General features: G+C 35.8%; 2 protein-coding genes across 2 annotated transcripts in view; both read right to left on the bottom strand.

The window, feature by feature from the left end:
* The window catches only part of LOC146135272 (dihydropyrimidinase-like), a 25,049-nt gene extending 16,101 nt beyond the window's left edge, over window positions 1-8,948 (bottom strand). Inside the window, exons 1-3 of the mRNA XM_083395982.1 lie at window positions 8,813-8,948; window positions 8,551-8,670; window positions 5,777-5,965 (exon numbers count right to left, since the gene is read on the bottom strand). Coding sequence (XP_083252108.1) covers window positions 5,777-5,965; window positions 8,551-8,670; window positions 8,813-8,914 — 411 coding nt within the window. The 5' untranslated portion in view covers window positions 8,915-8,948. The remainder of the gene's footprint in view (window positions 1-5,776; window positions 5,966-8,550; window positions 8,671-8,812) is intronic.
* A 1,332-nt stretch (window positions 8,949-10,280) lies between these two features.
* LOC146135273 (dihydropyrimidinase-like) lies at window positions 10,281-20,998 on the bottom strand. The gene is made up of 12 exons (XM_083395204.1): window positions 20,859-20,998; window positions 19,750-19,869; window positions 18,708-18,896; window positions 17,681-17,860; window positions 16,806-16,919; window positions 16,087-16,162; window positions 15,291-15,447; window positions 13,766-13,898; window positions 12,524-12,675; window positions 12,131-12,289; window positions 11,340-11,428; window positions 10,281-10,846 (listed from the first exon to the last, which is right to left on the bottom strand). Exons 1-12 carry the CDS (start codon window positions 20,946-20,948, stop codon window positions 10,791-10,793), a joined length of 1,515 nt encoding a protein of 504 aa, XP_083251330.1. The 5' UTR covers window positions 20,949-20,998; the 3' UTR covers window positions 10,281-10,790.
* Between the last annotated feature and the right edge of the window lie 260 nt (window positions 20,999-21,258).

Below are 21,258 nucleotides of genomic sequence, written 5' to 3' on the forward strand. Positions count from 1 at the left end.
CCAAAATTTGACCAGTTTTTTGTCTTGTACGCGGGGTCATGAAAAAAACTCCAAATTGGAGGATTTTTTGCTGTGTACGCGGGGTCATGAAAATAAGTCCAAAATTCAACCATTTTTTGTTGTGTACGCGGGGTCATGAAAAAAGTCTAAAATTTGACCAGTTTTGTTGTGTACGCGGGGTCATGAAAAAACTCCAAAATTGGACCATTTTTGGTCGTGTACATGGGGTCATAAAAAAAGTCCTAAATTTTACCAGTTTTTGTCGTGTACGCGGGGTCATGAAAAAAGTCCAAAATTTGACCATTTTTGGTCATGTACGCGGGGTCATGAAAAAAGCCAAAATTTGACTATTTTTTCCCGTGTACGCGGGGTCCTGAGAAAAGTCCTAAATAGGACCATTTTTTGTCGTGTACGCGGGTCGTGAAAAAAGTCCAAAATTTGACCATTTTTGGTTATGTACGCGGGGTCATGAAAAAAGTCCAAAATTTGACCAGTTTTTGTCGTGTACGCGGGGTCATGAAAAAAGTCCAAAATTTGACCAGTTTTTGTTGTGTACGCGGGGTCATGAAAAAAATCCCAAATTGGAAGATTTTTTGATGTGTATGCGGGGTCATGAAAAAAGTCCAAAATTTGACCAGTTTTTGTCGTGTACGCGGGGTCATGAAAAAAACTCCAAAATTGGAGGATTTTTTGCTGTGTACGCGGGGTCATGAAAAAGTCCAAAATTCAATCATTTTTTGTTGTGTACGCGGGGTCATGAAAAAAGTCCAAAATTTGACCAGTTTTTGTCGTGTACGCGGGGTCATGAAAAAACTCCAAAATTGGACCATTTTGGTCGTGTACATGGGGTCATAAAAAAGTCCTAAATTTTACCAGTTTTTGTTGTGTACGCGGGGTCATGAAAAAAGTCCAAAATTTGACCAGTTTTTGTCGTGTACGCGGGGTCATGAAAAAAACTCCAAAATTGGAGGATTTTTGCTGTGTACGCGGGGTCATGAAAAAAGTCCAAAATTCAACCATTTTTGGTCGTGTACATGGGTCATAAAAAAAGTCCTAAATTTTACCAGTTTTTGTCGTGTACGCGGGGTCATGAAAAAAGTCCAAAATTTGACCATTTTTGGTCATGTACGCGGGTCATGAAAAAGCCAAAATTTGACTATTTTTTCCCGTGTACGCGGGGTCCTGAGAAAAGTCCTAAATAGGACCATTTTTTGTCTTGTACGCGGGGTCATTAAAAAAGTCCAAAATTTGACCATTTTTGGTTATGTACGCGGGGTCATGAAAAAAGTCCAAAATTTGACCAGATTTTGTCGTGTACGCGGGGTCATGAAAAAAGTCCAAAATTTGACCATTTATGGTCATGTACGCGGGGTCATGAAAAAAGCCAAAATTTGACTATTTTTTCCCGTGTACGCGGGGTCCTGAGAAAAGTCCTAAATAGGACCATTTTTTGTCGTGTACGCGGGGTCATTAAAAAAGTCCAAAATTTGACCATTTTTGGTTATGTACGCGGGGTCATGAAAAAAGTCCAAAATTTGACCAGATTTTGTCGTGTACGCGGGGTCATGAAAAACTCCAAAATTGGACCATTTTTGGTCGTGTACATGGGGTCATAAAAAAAGTCCTAAATTTTACCAGTTTTTGTCGTGTACGCGGGGTCATGAAAAAAGTCCAAAATTTGACCATTTTTGGTCATGTACGCGGGGTCATGAAAAAAGCCAAAATTTGACTATTTTTTCCCGTGTACGCGGGGTCCTGAGAAAAGTCCTAAATAGGACCATTTTTTGTCGTGTACGCGGGGTCATGAAAAAAACTCCAAAATTGGAGGATTTTTTGCTGTGTACGCGGGGTCATGAAAAAAGTCCAAAATTCAACCATTTTTTGTTGTGTACGCGGGGTCATGAAAAAAGTCTAAAATTTGACCAGTTTTTGTCGTGTACGCGGGGTCATGAAAAAACTCCAAAATTGGACCATTTTTGGTCGTGTACATGGGGTCATAAAAAAGTCCTAAATTTTACCAGTTTTTGTCGTGTACGCGGGGTCATGAAAAAGCCAAAATTTGACTATTTTTTCCCGTGTACGCGGGGTCCTGAGAAAAAGTCCTAAATAGGACCATATTTTGTCGTGTACGCGGGGTCGTGAAAAAAGTCCAAAATTTGACCATTTTTGGTTATGTACGCGGGGTCATGAAAAAAGTCCAAAATTTGACCAGTTTTTGTCGTGTACGCGGGGTCATGAAAAAGTCCAAAATTTGACCAGTTTTTGTCGTGTACGCGGGGTCATGAAAAAAACTCCAAAATTGGAGGATTTTTTGCTGTGTACGCGGGGTCATGAAAAAGTCCAAAATTCAATCATTTTTTGTTGTGTACGCGGGGTCATGAAAAAAGTCCAAAATTTGACCAGTTTTTGTCGTGTACGCGGGGTCATGAAAAAACTCCAAAATTGGACCATTTTTGGTCGTGTACATGGGGTCATAAAAAAAGTCCTAAATTTTACCAGTTTTTGTTGTGTACGCGGGGTCATGAAAAAAGTCCAAAAATTTGACCAGTTTTTGTCGTGTACGCGGGGTCATGAAAAAAACTCCAAAATTGGAGGATTTTTTGCTGTGTACGCGGGGTCATGAAAAAAGTCCAAAATTCAACCATTTTTGGTCGTGTACATGGGGTCATAAAAAAAGTCCTAAATTTTACCAGTTTTTGTCGTGTACGCGGGGTCATGAAAAAAGTCCAAAATTTGACCATTTTTGGTCATGTACGCGGGGTCATGAAAAAAGCCAAAATTTGACTATTTTTTCCCGTGTACGCGGGTCCTGAGAAAAGTCCTAAATAGGACCATTTTTTGTCGTGTACGCGGGGTCATTAAAAAAGTCCAAATTTGACCATTTTTGGTTATGTACGCGGGGTCATGAAAAAAGTCCAAAATTTGACCAGATTTTGTCGTGTACGCGGGGTCATGAAAAAAGTCCAAAATTTGACCATTTTTGGTCATGTACGCGGGGTCATGAAAAAAGCCAAAATTTGACTATTTTTTCCCGTGTACGCGGGGTCCTGAGAAAAGTCCTAAATAGGACCATTTTTTGTCGTGTACGCGGGGTCATTAAAAAGTCCAAAATTTGACCATTTTTGGTTATGTACGCGGGGTCATGAAAAAAGTCCAAAATTTGACCAGATTTTGTCGTGTACGCGGGGTCATGAAAAAACTCCAAAATTGGACCATTTTTGGTCGTGTACATGGGGTCATTAAAAAAAGTCCTAAATTTTACCAGTTTTTGTCGTGTACGCGGGGTCATGAAAAAAGTCCAAAATTTGACCATTTTTGGTCATGTACGCGGGGTCATGAAAAAAGCCAAAATTTGACTATTTTTTCCCGTGTACGCGGGGTCATGAAAAAATCCCAAATTGGAAGATTTTTTGATGTATATGCGGGGTTATGAAAAAATTCCCAAATTTGACCAGTTTTTGTCGTGTACGCGGGGTCATGGAAAAAGTCCCAAATTGGACCATTTTTTGTTGTGTACGCGGGGTCATGAAAAAAACTCCAAAATTGGAGGATTTTTGCTGTGTACGCGGCGGGGTCATGAATAAAGTCCAAAATTTGACCAGTTTTTGTCGTGTACGCGGGGTCGTGAAAAAACTCCTAAATTTGAACATTTTTGGTCGTGTACGCGGGGTCATGAAAAAAGTCCAAAATTTGACCAGTTTTTGTCGTGTACGCGGGGTCGTGAAAAAACTCCTAAATTTGAACATTTTTGGTCGTGTACGCGGGTCATGAAAAAAACTCCAAAATTGGAGGATTTTTTGCTGTGTACGCGGGGTCATGAAAAAAGTCCAAAATTCAACCATTTTTTGTTGTGTACGCGGGGTGATGAAAAAAGTCCAAAATTTGACCAGTTTTTGTCGTGTACGCGGGGTCATGAAAAAACTCCAAAATTGGAGGATTTTTTGCTGTGTACGCGGGGTAATGAAAAAAGTCCAAAATTCAAACATTTTTTGTTGTTTACGCGGGGTCATGAAAAAAGTCCAAAATTTGACCAGTTTTTGTCGTGTACGCGGGGTCATGAAAAAAGTCCAAAATTTGACCAGTTTTTGTCGTGTACGGCGGGGTCATGAAAAAAACTCCAAATTGGAGGATTTTTTGCTGTGTACGCGGGGTCATGAAAAAAGTCCAAAATTCAACCATTTTTTGTTGTGTACACGGGGTCATGAAAAAAGTCCAAAATTTGACCAGTTTTTGTTGTGTACGAGGGGCCCTGAAAAAACTCCAAAATTGGACCATTTTTTGCTGTGTACGCGGGGTCATGAAAAAAGTCCAAAATTTGACCAGTTTTTGTCGTGTACGCGGGGTCATGAAAAAAGTCCAAAATTTGACCATTTTTTGTTGTGTACGCGGGGTCATGAAAAAACTCCAAAATTTGACCATTTTTGGTCGTGTACGCGGGGGTCATGAAAAAAGTCCAAAATTTGACCATTTTTGGTCATGTACGCGGGGTCATGAAAAATAGCCAACCATTTTTGGTTGTTTACGCGGGGTCATGATAAAACTCCCAAAATTGGACCATTTTTGGTCGTGTACATGGGGTCATAAAAAAAGTCCTAAATTTTACCAGTTTTTGTCGTGTACGAGGGGTCCTGAAAAAACTCCAAAATTGGACCATTTTTTGCTGTGTACGCGGGGTCATGAAAAAAGTCCAAAATTTGACCAGTTTTTGTCGTGTACGCGGGGTCATGAAAAAAGTCCAAAATTTGACCATTTTTTGTTGTGTACGCGGGGTCATGAAAAACTCCAAAATTTGACCATTTTTGGTCGTGTACGCGGGTCATGAAAAAAGTCCAAAATTTGCCATTTTTGGTCATGTACGCGGGGTCATGAAAATAGCCAAAATTTAACTTATTTTTGTCGTGTACGCGGGGTCATGAAAATAGTCCAAAGTTGGACAATTTTTGGTTGTGTACGCGGGGTCATGAAAAAAGTCCAAAATTCAACCATTTTTTGTCGTGTACGCGGGGTCCTGAAAAAACTCCAAAATTGGACCATTTTTTGTCGTGTACGCGGGGTAATGAAAAAAGTCCTAAATTTTACCAGTTTTTGTCGTGTACGCGGGGTCGTGAAAAAACTCCTAAATTTGACCATTTTTGGTCGTGTATGCGGGGTCGTGAAAAAAGTCCAAAATTGGACCATTTTTTGTCGTATACGCGGGGTCATGAAAAAAGTCCTAAATAGGACCATTTTTTGACGTGTACGCGGGGTCATGAAAAAAATCCAAAATTGGACCATTTTTTGATGTGTACGCGGGGTCATGAAAAAAGTCCAAAATTTGACCATTTTTGGTCGTGTACCCGGGGTCATGAAAAAAGTCCTAAATTTTACCAGTTTTTGTCGTGTACGCGGGGTCGTGAAAAAACTCCTAAATTTGACCATTTTTGCTTTGACCATTTTTTATGCGGTGTCATGAAAATAGTCCGAAATTGGACAATTTTTGGTCTTGTACGCGGGGTCATGAAAAAAGTCCAAAATTTGACCATTTTTTGTCGTGTACGCGGGGTCATGGAAAAAGTCCAAAATTTGACCATTTTATAACAAAATTTTGGCCCTTTAATTAATAAATGTAATTTAATTAAAAAATTTGCTTTTGAAACCAAGTGGCATGCAACAAAACAGTAAAAAGCCATTAGGGTATGCCGCCAGAAAAGTTAAAGAACCACTGCTCTATGTTTAATGACCCAGTTCAAAGATTTTCATCATTTTGTTTTATTTTGTATATTAAAAATATTCGAACCTGCTTGCTCCACCAAGTAATAGCGACGTGAAATGCGTAGTCGCAGCAGACTTTTGGGTCGGCCCATCCTCTCCATTTGTTAAAAGCAGCGAGTGGTGATTCTTGCTTCATGGGAATCACAAAGTCGATAATCATTGTCGTTCCACCAGCTAATGCCGCCTTCGTTCCAGTATAGAAATCATCAACTGCCTGAAAACATACTTTTTTAACAGATCACAAATCTCCTCTTTTTAAAGTTAAATCTGATTGCAAACCTTAAGTAAATGCTACATGTTGTTTATTTCAAGATACAACCATAAACACATAAAAATAAATAAAAAATAAAAATTTTTATACATTTAGGAACCAGGTTTAATTATACGGGCCGAAAATTTATTTTCGGGACATATCTTGTTTTTGCTCTTATAATTTTTTGTTTTTTACGGTTTGTATGGTTTTTATGGTTGGCTTGGTATGTTTCTGACCGATTTTTGTCCGAAGCATTATAGAAAAAGTATACGTCGTAGAACTTTCAAATTTTCAGACATGACGTAGAGTGGTATGAAGGTGCGATGCCGAGGTTTATGAGGCTGCACCCCTAGGTGCCTTTGATGTGGGGACAAAAAACCAATAATGTGACGTCATCGCTTTAGTTTATAACAGCTATCTACTCCTATCTAGTGGCAGAAAAACTGCAATACAGAATGCTTTCATATCACTTGCTTTATTCAGCTCGCGTCACGACGAGGCGGCTGCTGGTATCCTGCTGCGCTTTATTGTCCGTAACATATCAACTCGGCGTAAGACTTACAGTGCGAAGTGGCTTGTCTAGTAAAAGTGGAGGCATGTGACTAGCTTTTTGAAAGGAGGTTTCGCTTAGTAAAATAACTTATCGCTCCTACGAAACAACATATTTAGCGTCGCAAATTTAAATGCGAAATCTGGTGGCAGTGTACGCCTCTCTATTTGCACCAGTTGCGTATGTTACTCCAATCAAACATATCAACACCAGGCCTTAACAAATTAAAATTGTACAAGGGCGCAGCAAGCAAAACATAAAGCTGAATGCATTATTAGGGAAAACGTTACAAAGCTATGTTGTAACATGGCGTCATAATAAAATAAATATTAACAACACTGCGTTTATTTGATTTCAATTGGCAAAACTTTCAATTAAAAGGTGGTTTATTAGGCATATAAAAGTGTTTTGCATATTGCTCGAAACTACAGATTTAAAGTCTGTTATAACTATGATTGCTCGGACCAAGCCATGGTAAAAATTTACCCAGTAAAAGTTGGCAAAAGTATAGCAAACCATGGACGTTAAACCATTTTAAGAGAATGATAATATTTGCTTTTTAAACATGTTAGCTGGCCAAAGTGTAATAACATGCTTGTACGCATTATCTACGTAAATTCTATTTATCAAATATATGTTTCGATCATTTCCCAAATAATACGACGCCATATTTGAACCCCTTTCGCATCAAAGCCACAAGTCAAGTGGGGAAGTTTTCGGCCCATATCTGTTTTTGCTTGCAGAAACAAGTTAAGGAAAAAATATGAAATATACAATACAAAATATCAAAAAAGAAAAAAAAAAGTTTAAATTTAAAATTTAAAAAAAAACACTTAAGCCTGAAAATATACCCCCTGACAAAATATACAACAACCGCATCCCCGTCTAGTTTATATACTGTTGTTCGTGTCTGATTTTTACTATTATCCGAATCAGTATTATAGTAGTCTAAATTAATGTTTTCTATGTTTCTCTGAACACTAAAGTATGTTAGCTTGGAATTTAATAAAACATCAACATCAAAACATAACATACTCGGATAGCAAAAGTATAATAATAAACTTTTTTTTTACATTTTATAATGAAGTTATTGCATTGCATATTATATGAAACGATAGCTTTCACCTTTAAATTTAACAAATTGTTTCACAAAAATTTATAGGATTCTTAAATATTCAACATTTTGTGACGTATTTTTAAAAATGTTACAAATAACTTTTTCTCTAAATATCTGTAACTAGAGTTTTAAAAAATGTAATGTAATATATATATATATATATATACTTTATAGATTTAGATCAGGGGTTCTTAACCTTTTTTGTATATTTTACTCTTTTAACCAAGATGAATATCAGATTTACCCCCAATATATAAAAATGTGCTCATTTATTAACAAAACGTGGGTAACAAATTACATCAGTTATTTTGCGACGGCTGTCTTTGCTTTATTTGTAAAAAATGTCTGATAAAGTAGTAGATAATAACTGGGCTTGTTAAGCTGTAACCGGTGACAAAGAGTAGGCATCACATGCATAACGAGCACTGAAATTTTAAAAGGTGTACTAAACCTTGCAGTAATCAAAGCTACTAATTATTAAAGCACAATGGAACTGCAACAGCAAATCACATAACAATAAAGTAATTAAGAGGTAAGGATGTTGCCAATAAACTGAAAAAAGTATCAATCAGCAAAGCATAACATTACCTACACTACAGTTGACAATAAAGAATAAATAGGCTACTAGGCTAGCTTTGAATTAGTGGTTAATCTGAACTAGAAAAGTAGGCTATCAATACCTACAACTGGCACAATTTTGTAGGTAACTGATGTTGATATTTTCATTGAAAGCTCATTTACCACCTAAAATGAAGAAATTTTCCCCCTGGGGTAAATTTACTAAAAAAAAAATTTCCCCCTGGGGTAATTTTTTTTTAAAATTTACCCCAAGTTAAGAAAGGCTGATTTAGATGAAAACCCTTAATGTATTAAACTTACACAGGTTCCCATATATGGTAGTTGCATATGTGTGTGGGTGTCAATTCCACCAGGCATCACAATTTTTCCTTTTGCATCAATTGTACGAGTTCCACCTGGCACAGTTAAGTTCTTTCCAACCTTTAGAACAAAAAAGTAACTTAGTAATTAAATGAGTGCAACTGGTAGAATATATAGTTCTAATTGTACAGTGAATAATAAGTTAAGAATGTTACACACAACACAGTTTATTTTAAAAAGAGCAAATTTTCTGATTTTATACCTGGGAAATTTTTCCATTTTCAATGTAAACGTCTGCATCAAACGAACGATCTGCATTCACCACGCGTCCACCTTTCACCAAAAGTCGGTCTTTTGTAGTCATTTTGACTTAATGTTAAGTTGCTTAAGATACAGATTAAAACTCTACAAAAAAGTCAAACCAATTTATACATTTTTTTGTAAATAAGCAATTGGGAATAAAAGGCAAATATTACTCAATTATTTATATGTTGCACACAGCCCCAATTGCATTCAAGTGCCTTCCCGCCAGATCTTTGGCATGGAATGCTTGCCCAAAATCACGCCAGTGACGTTATTTGGCGTGAAACATCGCTGGCTTTTTTAATTTACCAAAACAAAATTGTCGATTTTGGCATATATATTGTCCTATTTTGGCGTAGGATTTCAGCCAAAAAAGAATTTGGCATGAATCTTTGGCGTCCACAAATTATGGAATGCAGTCAGGCCCACAGCACTATTCACGAGTCTGCCCAAAAAGGTAATTTCCGTATTTTACAACTACCACTGCTGTAATATTTTACTTAGGGTTCCTCGCTGGGAATGTTTTGACGGGAAATTCCAAGGATTTCCCGCAAAATAACGATCCCGAATCCCGGTAATTTTTTTTATAATCTCTGTTATTCAGCAACATAGCAAAACTTATAAAAAAAATTCATTTTTGACTAATATAAAGAACAAAAATATTACTAAACGTATTAAAGTTGTTGCCTGAGTTGCTTTATTTGCGCTTACCAGCAGAAAAAACCTAATTAAATTTATTTTACCAATAAAAATGCGCCCTGCATGTGCGTGTTTTCTAAATAAAATAAATCAGGGCGCAGCCTTTATTACGAGAAGGTTTTATAAGATTGCAGAAGCAATACTACAGAACATAAAAGAGCTTAATTAAATGTTTGGAGCTAATATAAAGTAATTTTAAACATCATAATGAAATTAAACTGATATATTACATTACAACTGTTTAAACCCTTTTAGTTCGATAACTAAAGCCTTTATGACATTTTTTTTAGCAAAACAACACGTTGTTTAAATTAAGTAAACCGGGATTACTTTCGTAAACGAATGCAGATCGAAATATTTCTGTTAACTCAGCAAAACCACTTTGTTTACAGAACACGTCATTTTGCAACCGCACGATTACCGGGAAGTTCCCAAAGTTGCGAATAACAAATTGACATGTGGGTTAAGTTAAGTCAATTTTATCTATTTGACGTCCAGCTGTTAACAAGACAATCGACTTCTAAAACTTACCATGTTTATTCTTTTTGTATGACTCTATAAAACATATTTTTTATTGATTTCTATGTAGCAAAAATCAGGAAACGTTTTACAGTACACGCTCGAGTATATTTGGTGTTAAAAACTGCCGCAAAAACGAAAATTCACTTTACAAAAGGTAATATTATCGTACCGTACACAAGTCATAAACATACAAATAGTTTTCTCCGTGGTTTGTATGAAAAAGATAATCAATGGCTGAAGTTTCTTGTGATAGGCTATGCATGAGGTAAATAATATTGTTAAGAAGTGTTAAAAAACGTAATGTTCTTGCATAAAATGCGAATACAACGAGCTTAGATGAAGAATTTAGAGGTTCGTTAAAATATTAATCTTAAGAGTTTGTTTTAAAACGATAGGTTGGTATAGAATTTACATAACGAAGCTCATTGCGCTTGTTTTTGCAGATTAAAATTAGCGGAAAAACACAGTAAAAACGACCTACTTTAAAAAATTACTGGTACTTAAGGCAGTTATGTCCTCTATGTTTTCCTTAACAAAAAATTAGTAGACTATTTTGAATCATTGTATACAGTTACATGGCCGAAGGTCAAATGTAACAAGTGCAGTAATATAGAATTAATTTGAAACATTTTTAGCTGACATCTTAATATATTTTTAACTAACGACAGACGAGGCCTTCATTTGCTGGTAAATAACTGCAATACAACCAGCAAAATTTATGAACCTTCCCTCGATTGTGACTTGACTTCTGATTTGACCTTGTAAACGGGACCTGCGTATAAAGTGACAAAAACGGTTGTCGATGTTTAGTAAAGCTTATTTTCTCAAAAACTGTTGTTCAACTTATTGGCAATCTTTGGAGCAATTAGCAGCAAAGCTGTTTATTTATTTATTTGCAAATTGACGCAACATTCATTGAGTTAGTGTCGATTCTGCTAAACTGTTTCACCAAAACATCACACAACACTATTAATTGGTAAATGCGTGATATTTTGGGGTAAACGTTTGTCTTTTCATAGGATATTTTCTGGTAAACGTTTGTATTTTTATGTTCAACAAAATATTTTGTTAATTAAAATTTTTTTTATAAGTGTTACCCTTCGTACAAACAAAGAAATAGAACTTGAATTTAAACAAATTGTCATATTTACAATACATGTGCAAATTCTGTCAAAAGAAACTCTTTTATTGGGTACCGTAGCTAGTTTAGTAAAAGCAGTTCGTTCAAGGTGTGAAAGTCCTATTATTTGGTTCCCGATATTAACCTGTGTAAGGCTCCCTTTCCACTTTCTTTGGGTCGTGAGTCTCCTGACGTTTCCTGATGCCGTTGTAAACGTAATCACACCAAGCTTTCCTGGGAAGGGAAACCAAGTCATTAAAACTTTTATCAATATGGCTGGCAAGCTGGACAGTGCAGACTACCTGCTCGGCATAATGGGTGTATTACATAAATCTTATTATAAGCAAAGCTGCGGAGTCGGAGATGAATTCGGGGCTAAGAATTCGAGTAAGACTACCCGAGTACCAAGTCCGACGTGCGCATTCGAAGAACCTAATTCGAATCCGATAAGGCCGAAAACTGGAAATTGCAATAGTGGAATAGCATATTGGTGGAGTATTTTCCAACCACATATGAGTGGATTGTTGAATATCCAGCTAATTTTATTAATGGTACGTAAATGGGTGTAGCCTAATACATGCTGTAGAGTCGGAACCGGACACGGGGCTTGATTTGGCAAATTGGCAACCAACCAACCAACCAACCAACCAACCAACCAACCAACCAACCAACCAACCAACCAAACAACCAACCAAATAACTAAACAACCAACCAAATAACTAAACAACCAACCAAATAACTAAACAACCAACCAACCAACCAACCAACCAACCAAACAACCAAACAACCAAACAACCAAACAACCAAACAATAAACCAACCAAAAAAACAACCAAACAACCAAATACCAAACCAACCAACCAACCAACCAAATACAAAACCAATTTTAGGTTGATTTAAATGAGAAAAACCCTTTTAATCCCGGTTATATACTTACTTTGGAACGTATTTTCCATCTCCAGCGGAAACTGTGAACTTTCCGTTGTGGTAGACGACCTTTCCCCTACTGATGGTGCATAGAGTGACGCCGTGGCAAACCATTCCCTCGAAGATGTTAAAGTCGACAGCTTGGTGGTGGGTAGACGCAGAAATCGTTCTGCAAACAATGAAGCGATTTATGTTGCGTGGTTTATAACGCAAAAAACTATAATTAAACTTAATTTTTTTAAACTGGTTTGTTATTTCGCTTAGCAAGCACCAAGCATTAAAAAAAAAATTGTATCCAAAAAAATAATAAAAATTACTTTATTCCAAATAGTAGGCCACCCCGAATGAACTGATGATAAACAGCTACCTAAGTGCCCTAGCAAACTGCAGAACTCAAACTTACCTTGTTGCTTCTGGGTCCCACACAATGATATCAGCATCAGACCCAGGGGCTATTACCCCTTTTTGGGGGTACATGTTGAAAACCTTGGCAGCGTTTGTGCTCGTAACAGCAACGAACTTGTTCTCATCCATGATTCCACTGCTTACACCTTTCTGTGAACAAATATAAATTTATTGGAAAATAATAACGATTTGTCCCTTTGATAAGAAAAAGAACTAGTCTGATATGAGATTGGGATTCATAACCTCGGTCAAAGTTGTTGCACGGAAATTATTAATTTAAGTTAATTTTCTTTTTTATCGGAGTCAATAACAACTAATATAGGTGCAGTTTCGGCAGTATCACATATTTCTTTGTTTTTAGTCTTAGTTTAACTGGGAATAAAAATTTAAGAAGTGTTAAAGGTAAGTGAAGCTTTTTTCGCTTAAGGAAAAAACTCGATACATTTTTAACACTTATGTAATATTTGTTTTTTGTCTCCTTTTTATCACGTATTTTAGTTGGAAGGGACACCGAGTATGACTAAGCAATGTACCACAGGTCTATAACTGACCGTTATTGAATGTACATGAGTGTATTAGATCAGTTAGTGATTTTATTGGGCTTGTCGTTTAAACGAGCGTAATGGGTATTTGAAAATTTAAAAACAAAATAAAAAAGTCGTGTTTCGGGTGTTAACCTTAAATTTAAGTGTGGTATTTTAAACTTTTTACTTCGGTAGACATGTGTCACAGTTGTTTGAAATTGTAGGTCCTATATATCTTAAACGTAATATTTAATCGCTCGTTTAGTAAGTCGAAAAATTACTTATCGTAAAACAAGGTGGGGTCGCATGTAAATGCTGATTTCATTTTATATATAATTTGGGGTCGGTTAATAAAAAAGGTTGAAGTCCACGGTATTAGATCTTCTTAAATGCCCAGCCAAAGGACACTTTTTTCACAAACAAGATATATAATGCAACCCATCGTAGAGCCTAGCGATAGTATCGTATCGTAACAGATACCCGGTATCCATGGGTAGTAGCGGCACTTATAAAAGAAAAAATGGTTACTAAGCTTCCAGTACTTTGGCAAACTGTTTAGCTTGAAAACAAAATTAGAGATTTTCGGGTTATCGTACCGCCTGAACATTTGCCTAAAATGTCGAACACACGAAAATCAAATCAAACGAAACTGCCAAAGGTTTTTTTTTTTTCGAAAATGTACCGAGTCAAATAACTTCAACTTAATAGTATTTCACCTCCCAGATGACCGACATTCGATCTTCAACGCCGTTTATTCCACTCGGGATTTGTCGAAAGTTGTCTTTTCCCATCGCCTTCTGCTCAATGCTGAACGTGCAATTGTCGGTCCCTGTACATTCCATGTCGCCACTAGAAATAAAACATTGTTTTTTTTTACTTTTTAGAAATGTTAAGTAAGTTTTCAAGCTTTTAAAAACTTGGACAGAAAGTTTGAACCTAATGTTTTAAAGAAACATTGGCTGTAAGAACCTGATTTGAAGAAATCTTGGCTGTAAGAGATTGTTTACCTGGCTAACATTGTACTTAAATTAATGCATTATCACTAAACGGTGTGTTCTTATCTCGGTAACTAAATAATTTAAATGGATTAGGGAATAAATTATGCAAATAACGTATAAATGGGGAACCATATTTAATAACATTAACCATGGCATCATCCGAACCTAAACACTGACCTTACCCTAATTTAAAATGATGTCGGTCATAAAACACAAATGATCCTATGTTTTAAAAATTTAACGCGGAAACACTGTGGACTTAATCAGGTTTTTTTTTACGGTTTGGTTTGGGTGACCGCTAAGTAATTTTAAGAGACCGCAAGTTTTTCATTTAAATACCAAAAAGTTGCAAGTCCAAAATTTGGGAAACCGCTGGAGAAATTTTGGGGACCGAAACGGTAAAAAAAATATATATATATATAATCACTGATGGGTGTATGTGTAACCAGAGCTAGCCGGGCAAATAGCCACTTTCTTAATTTTATTCGAAGCTTTTCCAAACGAACAGTTGACACATTATAAATCTATGCTTTTGTGGTAAACATTTGGTTTTGCGCCGGGGTTGGTTGATTGATTGATTGATTGTGGTTTAAAATGCTGGCGGCCGTAAATGATTGAAAGCTGGTAAATTTTGCTTGACTACGATTTCTGTAGATAAGAAGGGTAACTTAATTGGTATGCTTATATTTCTCTGAGTTAAGATGTTCGTGTTGATTAGTTGTAATTTAAAACAGGTAACAACTTTGTATTTAACCTAATCTTCTTTGAAATATTATGTTTAATATTGTTTTTATGTCGAGGTGACATTTTTCATGTAAATTTTCATTTTTCTTAAAAAACATATCTAATTTAGAAAACGGATTTTATAACAGTTAGTTAGGGATAGGAGATATTGAACAATATAGCCTTTATTAATTGTTGTCAAATCATTTTAGCGAGATAGTTCTTCACTTCTACTAACGATAGTTCGAATTTGATTCGTTTTTAATGGTAAGCAGTTTACAATATAGGAGTCATTTATCGAATCAACAAAAGTGGGTGCTGGTCTAGAAACCTACCACTTTTTTTACAGTAACGAAACAAGTTGTCAAAAAAAAAATTGCAAGGAAGAAACGAATATAATAATAATACCTCACCAACCCAAGCCCCAAAACTCGCACCCTAACCCAAATAATCTTAGCAATATAAACACCCGGTGAATATCTGTTCAGATTCTAGACCAGCGCCAAAAGCAATAAAACACCTTGCAAGTAGTTTCATGAGATACTGAGGGGTGGTGGGGTCAGGTCGTAAGGGGGGACCCATGACGTGGCCGGCAGCGTGGCGCCAACATTTGTGCCAGTAGTTGGTTCCATCAGTTCCAAGGCCGGCCGCTATCGGCTCCCCAAAAACGACATTGCCTGGAAAATAATATAAACAAGAGTGTTGTTTTGGATAATGTTAATTGCTGGATTTAATGTTTTGTGTTTTTTATGTACTGGTTATGTATGAAAGTTTCAGATCTAATGCAGTTATAATTTTCGAGATATTAAACGGCAAGCTTAGAAAATACGTCATTCATTTTGGTTAAATAACCACGGCTTAGAAAGTTTGATTCGGCCCCTTGGACACGAAATTGCCTTAAAAAGCAGACAATTAAGCCCTGTAATACGCTGGTGTCAAGTTCAAGATGGTAAAAAGCGACAATAAAGTGTATTTTAGGACTTTTGCACAGAGTCCAAATCACGTCGGCTTTTTATTAATGCCTTTTTTGCATTTGGAAATTTGACAACACTCTGTCAAAAAAATGGCGTTTATAAGGATAAAAAAATTGGCATAAAAATTGCACGAAAAATGTTTTGTTCTTTTTTATATTCTTTTTTAAAGCGTTCCGCAACAAAATGATAGAGATAGTTGCGTCTAGTTTAATGCATATTAGCCTCCTTGAAAAGATAAACTTATTAAACGATTTTCCGACGCTGGTATTTTAACAATATGTCGACGAACAATATTTTTTAATTGTTTGCAGCCAATCTAGGATATCGTTTTTACGGGATTACCTTTTTTCCTGGCTGCCACGACTACATCAGCTGAAGATTTGCTCATCACATGAACGATGTACATTGGGCAGTTCACCTGCAATACAATATTACATGAACACGCTAAATACTTGTTCAAATACTAAAGAAGTTGGATTTTTTTATTGTTGAAGTGGAAATACATATTCAGCAGACATTTGATCACCATATGAACTACGTTATTCGGGCAATTTCGCAGTGCTATAAACATGGCAATTTATACTGACTTAATTCCCGGTCAAGTCATTTGTACATAACTTAAGTCTGAGTCAAGCTTTCTTTCATTAAATAACAAAGCAAAACCCAGTCCAAGTCTTATTTATCACACTCTTACTAGTCAATAAGTCAATTACCATTTTAAATTTGGTAAACTCGTCCGAATAACTGTATGAACAACAACTCAATAATACCGTTTATAGCAAAAACAGCTAAACGTAATTATCTATACTTCTATAGATACGTAGTAATGAGAGCAACGATATATTATGCTGGTGTCAGGTTAGAGTACCAAGCTAATCTGTTAAATAAAAAGGACTATTGTGAAAACATATCTTTGTAAGCAAAGAAGACAAGTCCGTTAAAACAAAACAAAAAATACACTGGTTATTGCTTCATTATAGGTGTTAGTTAAGAGTAACGTTTGGTCTAAATATCGGGTACCGGAATGAAACGTCACAACCCAAGGTAGGGTTTCTACGCACCCTGTTTGCGATCATCACTGCACGCCCGGTTGCTTCCGCCTCCACCTCCTCTGGTCGTGACATCTCGTGACCTTCAGGGCCGGTGATCCCAAGGTCAATCATCCTCTTTTCTTCCTGCGGGATAATTTCGTTTAAAAAGTCGATAATCAAACTAAAAAAGGAAGTAGATTTAGTGAAGATATTTGGAATATTTAAATTTTAATGTTTCACGAAGCAGCAGCTGAATATTCTTGAAGTAAATATAGTTTTATTAACCACGATAACTAAACATTTTTTTTTCAGTTTACTTTAAAAGGACCTAAAATATTTTTTTTAGTATTTTATTTCGTTTTTAACAGGTATAAGTTATGTTGAAGTTAAATCGAATAATTTGATACAAAATTGTAGTTTACTTGCGCAATTCTTTACACGAATTCCGATCAACCGTGTTTAATTAGGTGTGACAAAAGAAGGAATAAAACAAAAAAATAACTTAAAAGTAAGCAACGCTTTGTTGTTTTCAAAATGTCCGCCGAAGTAAATCACAAAAAAGAATAACACTTTGTAGTACGGTAAATAAGGTGGCACTGTTAAACGCCAGTTTGTATTTCGTTGTTTACAAGCTGTCGCATAACCGTGCTTCATCAGATCAAAGTAGAAATGAAAGAAATTCAAATGCACGGAGTATAGAAGCACAAGCAACGTTTTATTGCATTTTACTCGCGTTTGTGCTTTTAAGCATTTCAATTGCCTTTATTCCTATTTTGACCTAAAGAAGCACGATTGTGCAAAGGTTTGTCAATATTTCAATACCATTTGTCAACAGTGACACTTGATCTTTACATTTAGGATTAGACAACTACGGTTAGCAATAAGATGGTAAAACTGTGACTAACGTTGTCTATGATTTCTCCGTTTTCTGCGTGGACCATTGCTACAGCTCCAAGATCACGACTTCGTTTGCAAACTTGGTAGATTTCATCGTCGCTCAACATAAAGTCGTCCTTGTAAGCCATGAACATCTTGAACGAGTTCACGCCTCTTTCATCGACAAGCACCTTCATGTCTTCATATTGCTGGGAAGAAAAGGCGTTTTTTTAATATTCTGTTAAAAATTTCGTCGTTTTAATTCGTATTATGGTATTTAAATTAGTTATTAGTTTTTTTATTTCTCCTAATAAAAGATACACCACACATACGTGTGCAACAACTGTGATAGCCCAATCGTGTTTTGACCAACGATGACGGCTTGCGTGTCGTTAGTCTATTTATTTCCTTGATAAGATTGTCTTGTTATTATGATCATTAATTTTGTATTTGATCATTAATTTTGTATTTTGTAATCTGAGACGGACAGACTAGTTTTAATGCGTTTTCTTTTGATGTTTTTTAGTTAAAACATGTAACAACTTTACGTCATTCAAAATAGTACGTCACTTGTGCAACACTATGATATTAAAATAAAAGTTTAGTGAAAATATCCAACAAAAAACACTACAACTTTAGATAAAGTTATAAAATAGCAAAATCGTATATTTTCGACTATTGCGGTCTAAGTCCAACTCGAATTACTTCATTAAGCGCCGAGGTACAAATAAAAATTCGTCTATGAAAATTTCATTGGTGCCCCTTTCCCTTGGTGCAAAGCACGTGCTATTTTCCTTCAAAGGCCCGTTCACACTACAGATGCGCTGAGCTGTGCTGAGCTAAGCTGAGCGTGAAATTGTTTTCACTACACCTTCGCTCAGTTGAGCTGGGCGTAAAATTCGCTCCAAAACCTAACGTTTTTCTATAGCTGCACTGGGCTTTAGTTTAGCAAAGCGTGAAACGCTTGCCACAATAGAATTTAAATGCAAATTACGCTTTGCTCAGCTTAGTGCAGCTGTAGTGTAAACGGGCCTTAAAGGTTATTTCAGCTCTAACCTGAGGGCTCCACCACGTAATTGCGACGTGAAGCGCGTAATCGCAGCAGACTTTAGGATCAGCCCAACCTCTCCACTTGTCGTATGCCTCAAGAAGAGGAACTTGCTTCTTATCAAGAACAAAGTCCAGGATCATAGTGGTTCCTCCGGCCAGGGCCGCCCTTGTTCCGATGTAGAAGTCATCGATTGACTAAAACAAAGTAAAACAGGTACAATTTTTAATTGAAATTTTTAGCCTTATTTTTTGTCTTGTCTTCGTCTTTCATTTTGACCTATTATAAAGATTTATATGACCTAAAGCATAGTTGAAATGAATAAAGATAGATTCAAAACGTTCAAAATACTCCCAACTATGTGGGCTGATGTTATTCTTACTACGTCTTACTACAACCTCCAACTATAATTATGCTTTAAAGTTGAAATGAAACCAGTATTTTTAACTTAAGTTTTTCGTCTTATGTTTTGCGTTGTCTTGGTCTTTTTATTTGACCTATTAAAAAGACACTGAAGATCTTTTTATTAGACCATTTTTGATAGGCCTAATGCGCTGTCTTTGTTTTTTATTTGACCTAAAAACATTATGAAAAATATTTAAATGAAAAAATTAGTTAATCAAATTATTTTATGTAAGTATCCCAATGTAAGTTATTTTAAAAACAGTGAATTTATTTTTTTTACTTTTAAAATTGTTTTTTTTAATATTTGACTATATTGCTTTTTATATTTGACCTTTTTGTAATTTATATCATAAATATAGTTTTAAATATAGTTTTATGAGCAAAATTCTAATTAATCGCCTTTTATATGTTACAAATTAATCACCTTGGAATTATATGTTATAAACAAATTACCAACACGAAAATGATTATACCACATTATTTGTATATTGAACCATTCTGTATTGTTTTTACTCAAGATCTATGATCTATGGATTATTCGTTTTTAATTTGCAAAGCTATAAGCGGTAAATGGAACCCAGGCACTACTGCAGACTACGACCTCCAGCGACATAGTTAGTAAATACTTTATTTAACGTCACTTACAAAAGTCCCCATATCAGGGAATTGCATGTGGGTATGTGTGTCAATTCCACCAGGCATGACAAGCTTGTCTGAAGCATCAATAATCCGGCAGTCATCTGGGATAGAAAGGTCCCTTCCAACCTTTAAAAGTGATTTAATGTTTGACTTATCTTATATGATGGTAAAAAAAACATTACAAATCCCACTATAAAGGCTTACATATCGTTAGTCCAGCTATTCTTAAACTTTTTTCAAGGCTGACCGCTAATTATGTTTTGGTTGGCATGAACCAGGGTCGGCAAAACTTTTAACAGCTGACGTCATAAAGTTACGTCATAAAATAAATGAACTTAAGATATCTCTTTGCCGTCCAAAAATTGTGAAACTTAAATCGAGTCTAAATCCATTCAAGGAGAAGGCGCCAATGTCTTGTTTCAATTAAACTCTTAGTTTAACAAAATTAAAAAAATCATTCCAATTTTCAATATTAAAATAATATGATGTTAATTAGGTCTTCGAGACCAGTGATTTTCAAATGGTATTCCGTAAAAGATCGTCAGGTGTTCCGCGAAAAGAATATTAATTTTACAAATGTTCTATGGAACTCGGGTCGAAAATAAATGCTTTAACACATTGGACGAAGGAGATTTTGTTTAGAAATGTGAGTATCACGAGTTTGAATTTTCCACTGTGTTATGTCTAACTTTTATGCAATGAGAAGATTCGTTGTGTTATGACAGGGTCTATTGTGCTTACTGTCAACAAGCCAAAAAGGGTTGCGAAACACTGCTATAAATAGTTAAGTAGGTTGACAAAAAAAACAACATCTGGAGCTCTATCTGAATCTGCCTCTGGACACGATCCTAAAAAGTTGAACATTTTCTTGTCCACCGGATCGGAAGCTAAATGTTAACACGCCGCGCGCCTTCGTGACGTAACAAAGCATTGCCGATGTTTCAATGACCAATTTTAGCCTATTTTGTGTTACTTACGCTAATGAAAACAAACCAAATCTCGCAAAAACGTCTGATTTTGCATACATTATAAGTTTTGCAATTCAAAGTAAAGAAACTTACAAATTAAAAGTAACGAAACTTTACAAAAAAATACAGCAAATTCGCTAAATTTACCTGACTAATCTTTCCATTTTCGACGAAGACGTCGGCAAGAAAAGATTGATCCGCATTCACAACTTTTCCACCTTTGATGAGCAATGACATTGTGGATAAATGTAGATACAGTAGGACTATCAACAGCTAGAACAAAACTGCCTGAAAAACAAAATGAAAAACTTGTTGCAATTAAACACACGGTAATTGTTTCGAATTACGACAACCTAAAAGCTTGAGGTTTAACAACACAATTTAAAACAAAGAGATTCTAAAAGCAGTCGTCCACTGGAAAAGCAGGCGCGACTGGGCATTGTAGTTCTGATAAAATACCGGTTATGATTGCGGTTAGGAAGTTGTTTTTATGCTACTGAAAGGTGAGGAAATTGCGGCGCCAAATAGTCGCAAATTTACAAGCAAC

This window comes from Ascidiella aspersa, chromosome 8 (assembly GCF_963924565.1).
Source record: "Ascidiella aspersa chromosome 8, kaAscAspe10.2, whole genome shotgun sequence".
Taxonomy (NCBI): Eukaryota; Metazoa; Chordata; class Ascidiacea; order Phlebobranchia; family Ascidiidae; genus Ascidiella; species Ascidiella aspersa.

Bases quoted from the DNA above. Each gene is read 5' to 3' on its own strand.
- LOC146135273 (XM_083395204.1), bottom strand. From the start codon at position 20,948: ATGTCATTGCTCATCAAAGGTGGAAAAGTTGTGAATGCGGATCAATCT. The intron at 13,899-15,290 runs GTGTTTTATTGC...TTTTATTTCTAG, and splicing joins CTCATGAAACTACTTGCAAG to TGGCGACATGGAATGTACAG. The intron at 10,847-11,339 runs GTTAATATCGGG...CTTTATACGCAG, and splicing joins GGAAAGGGAGCCTTACACAG to GTCCCGTTTACAAGGTCAAA.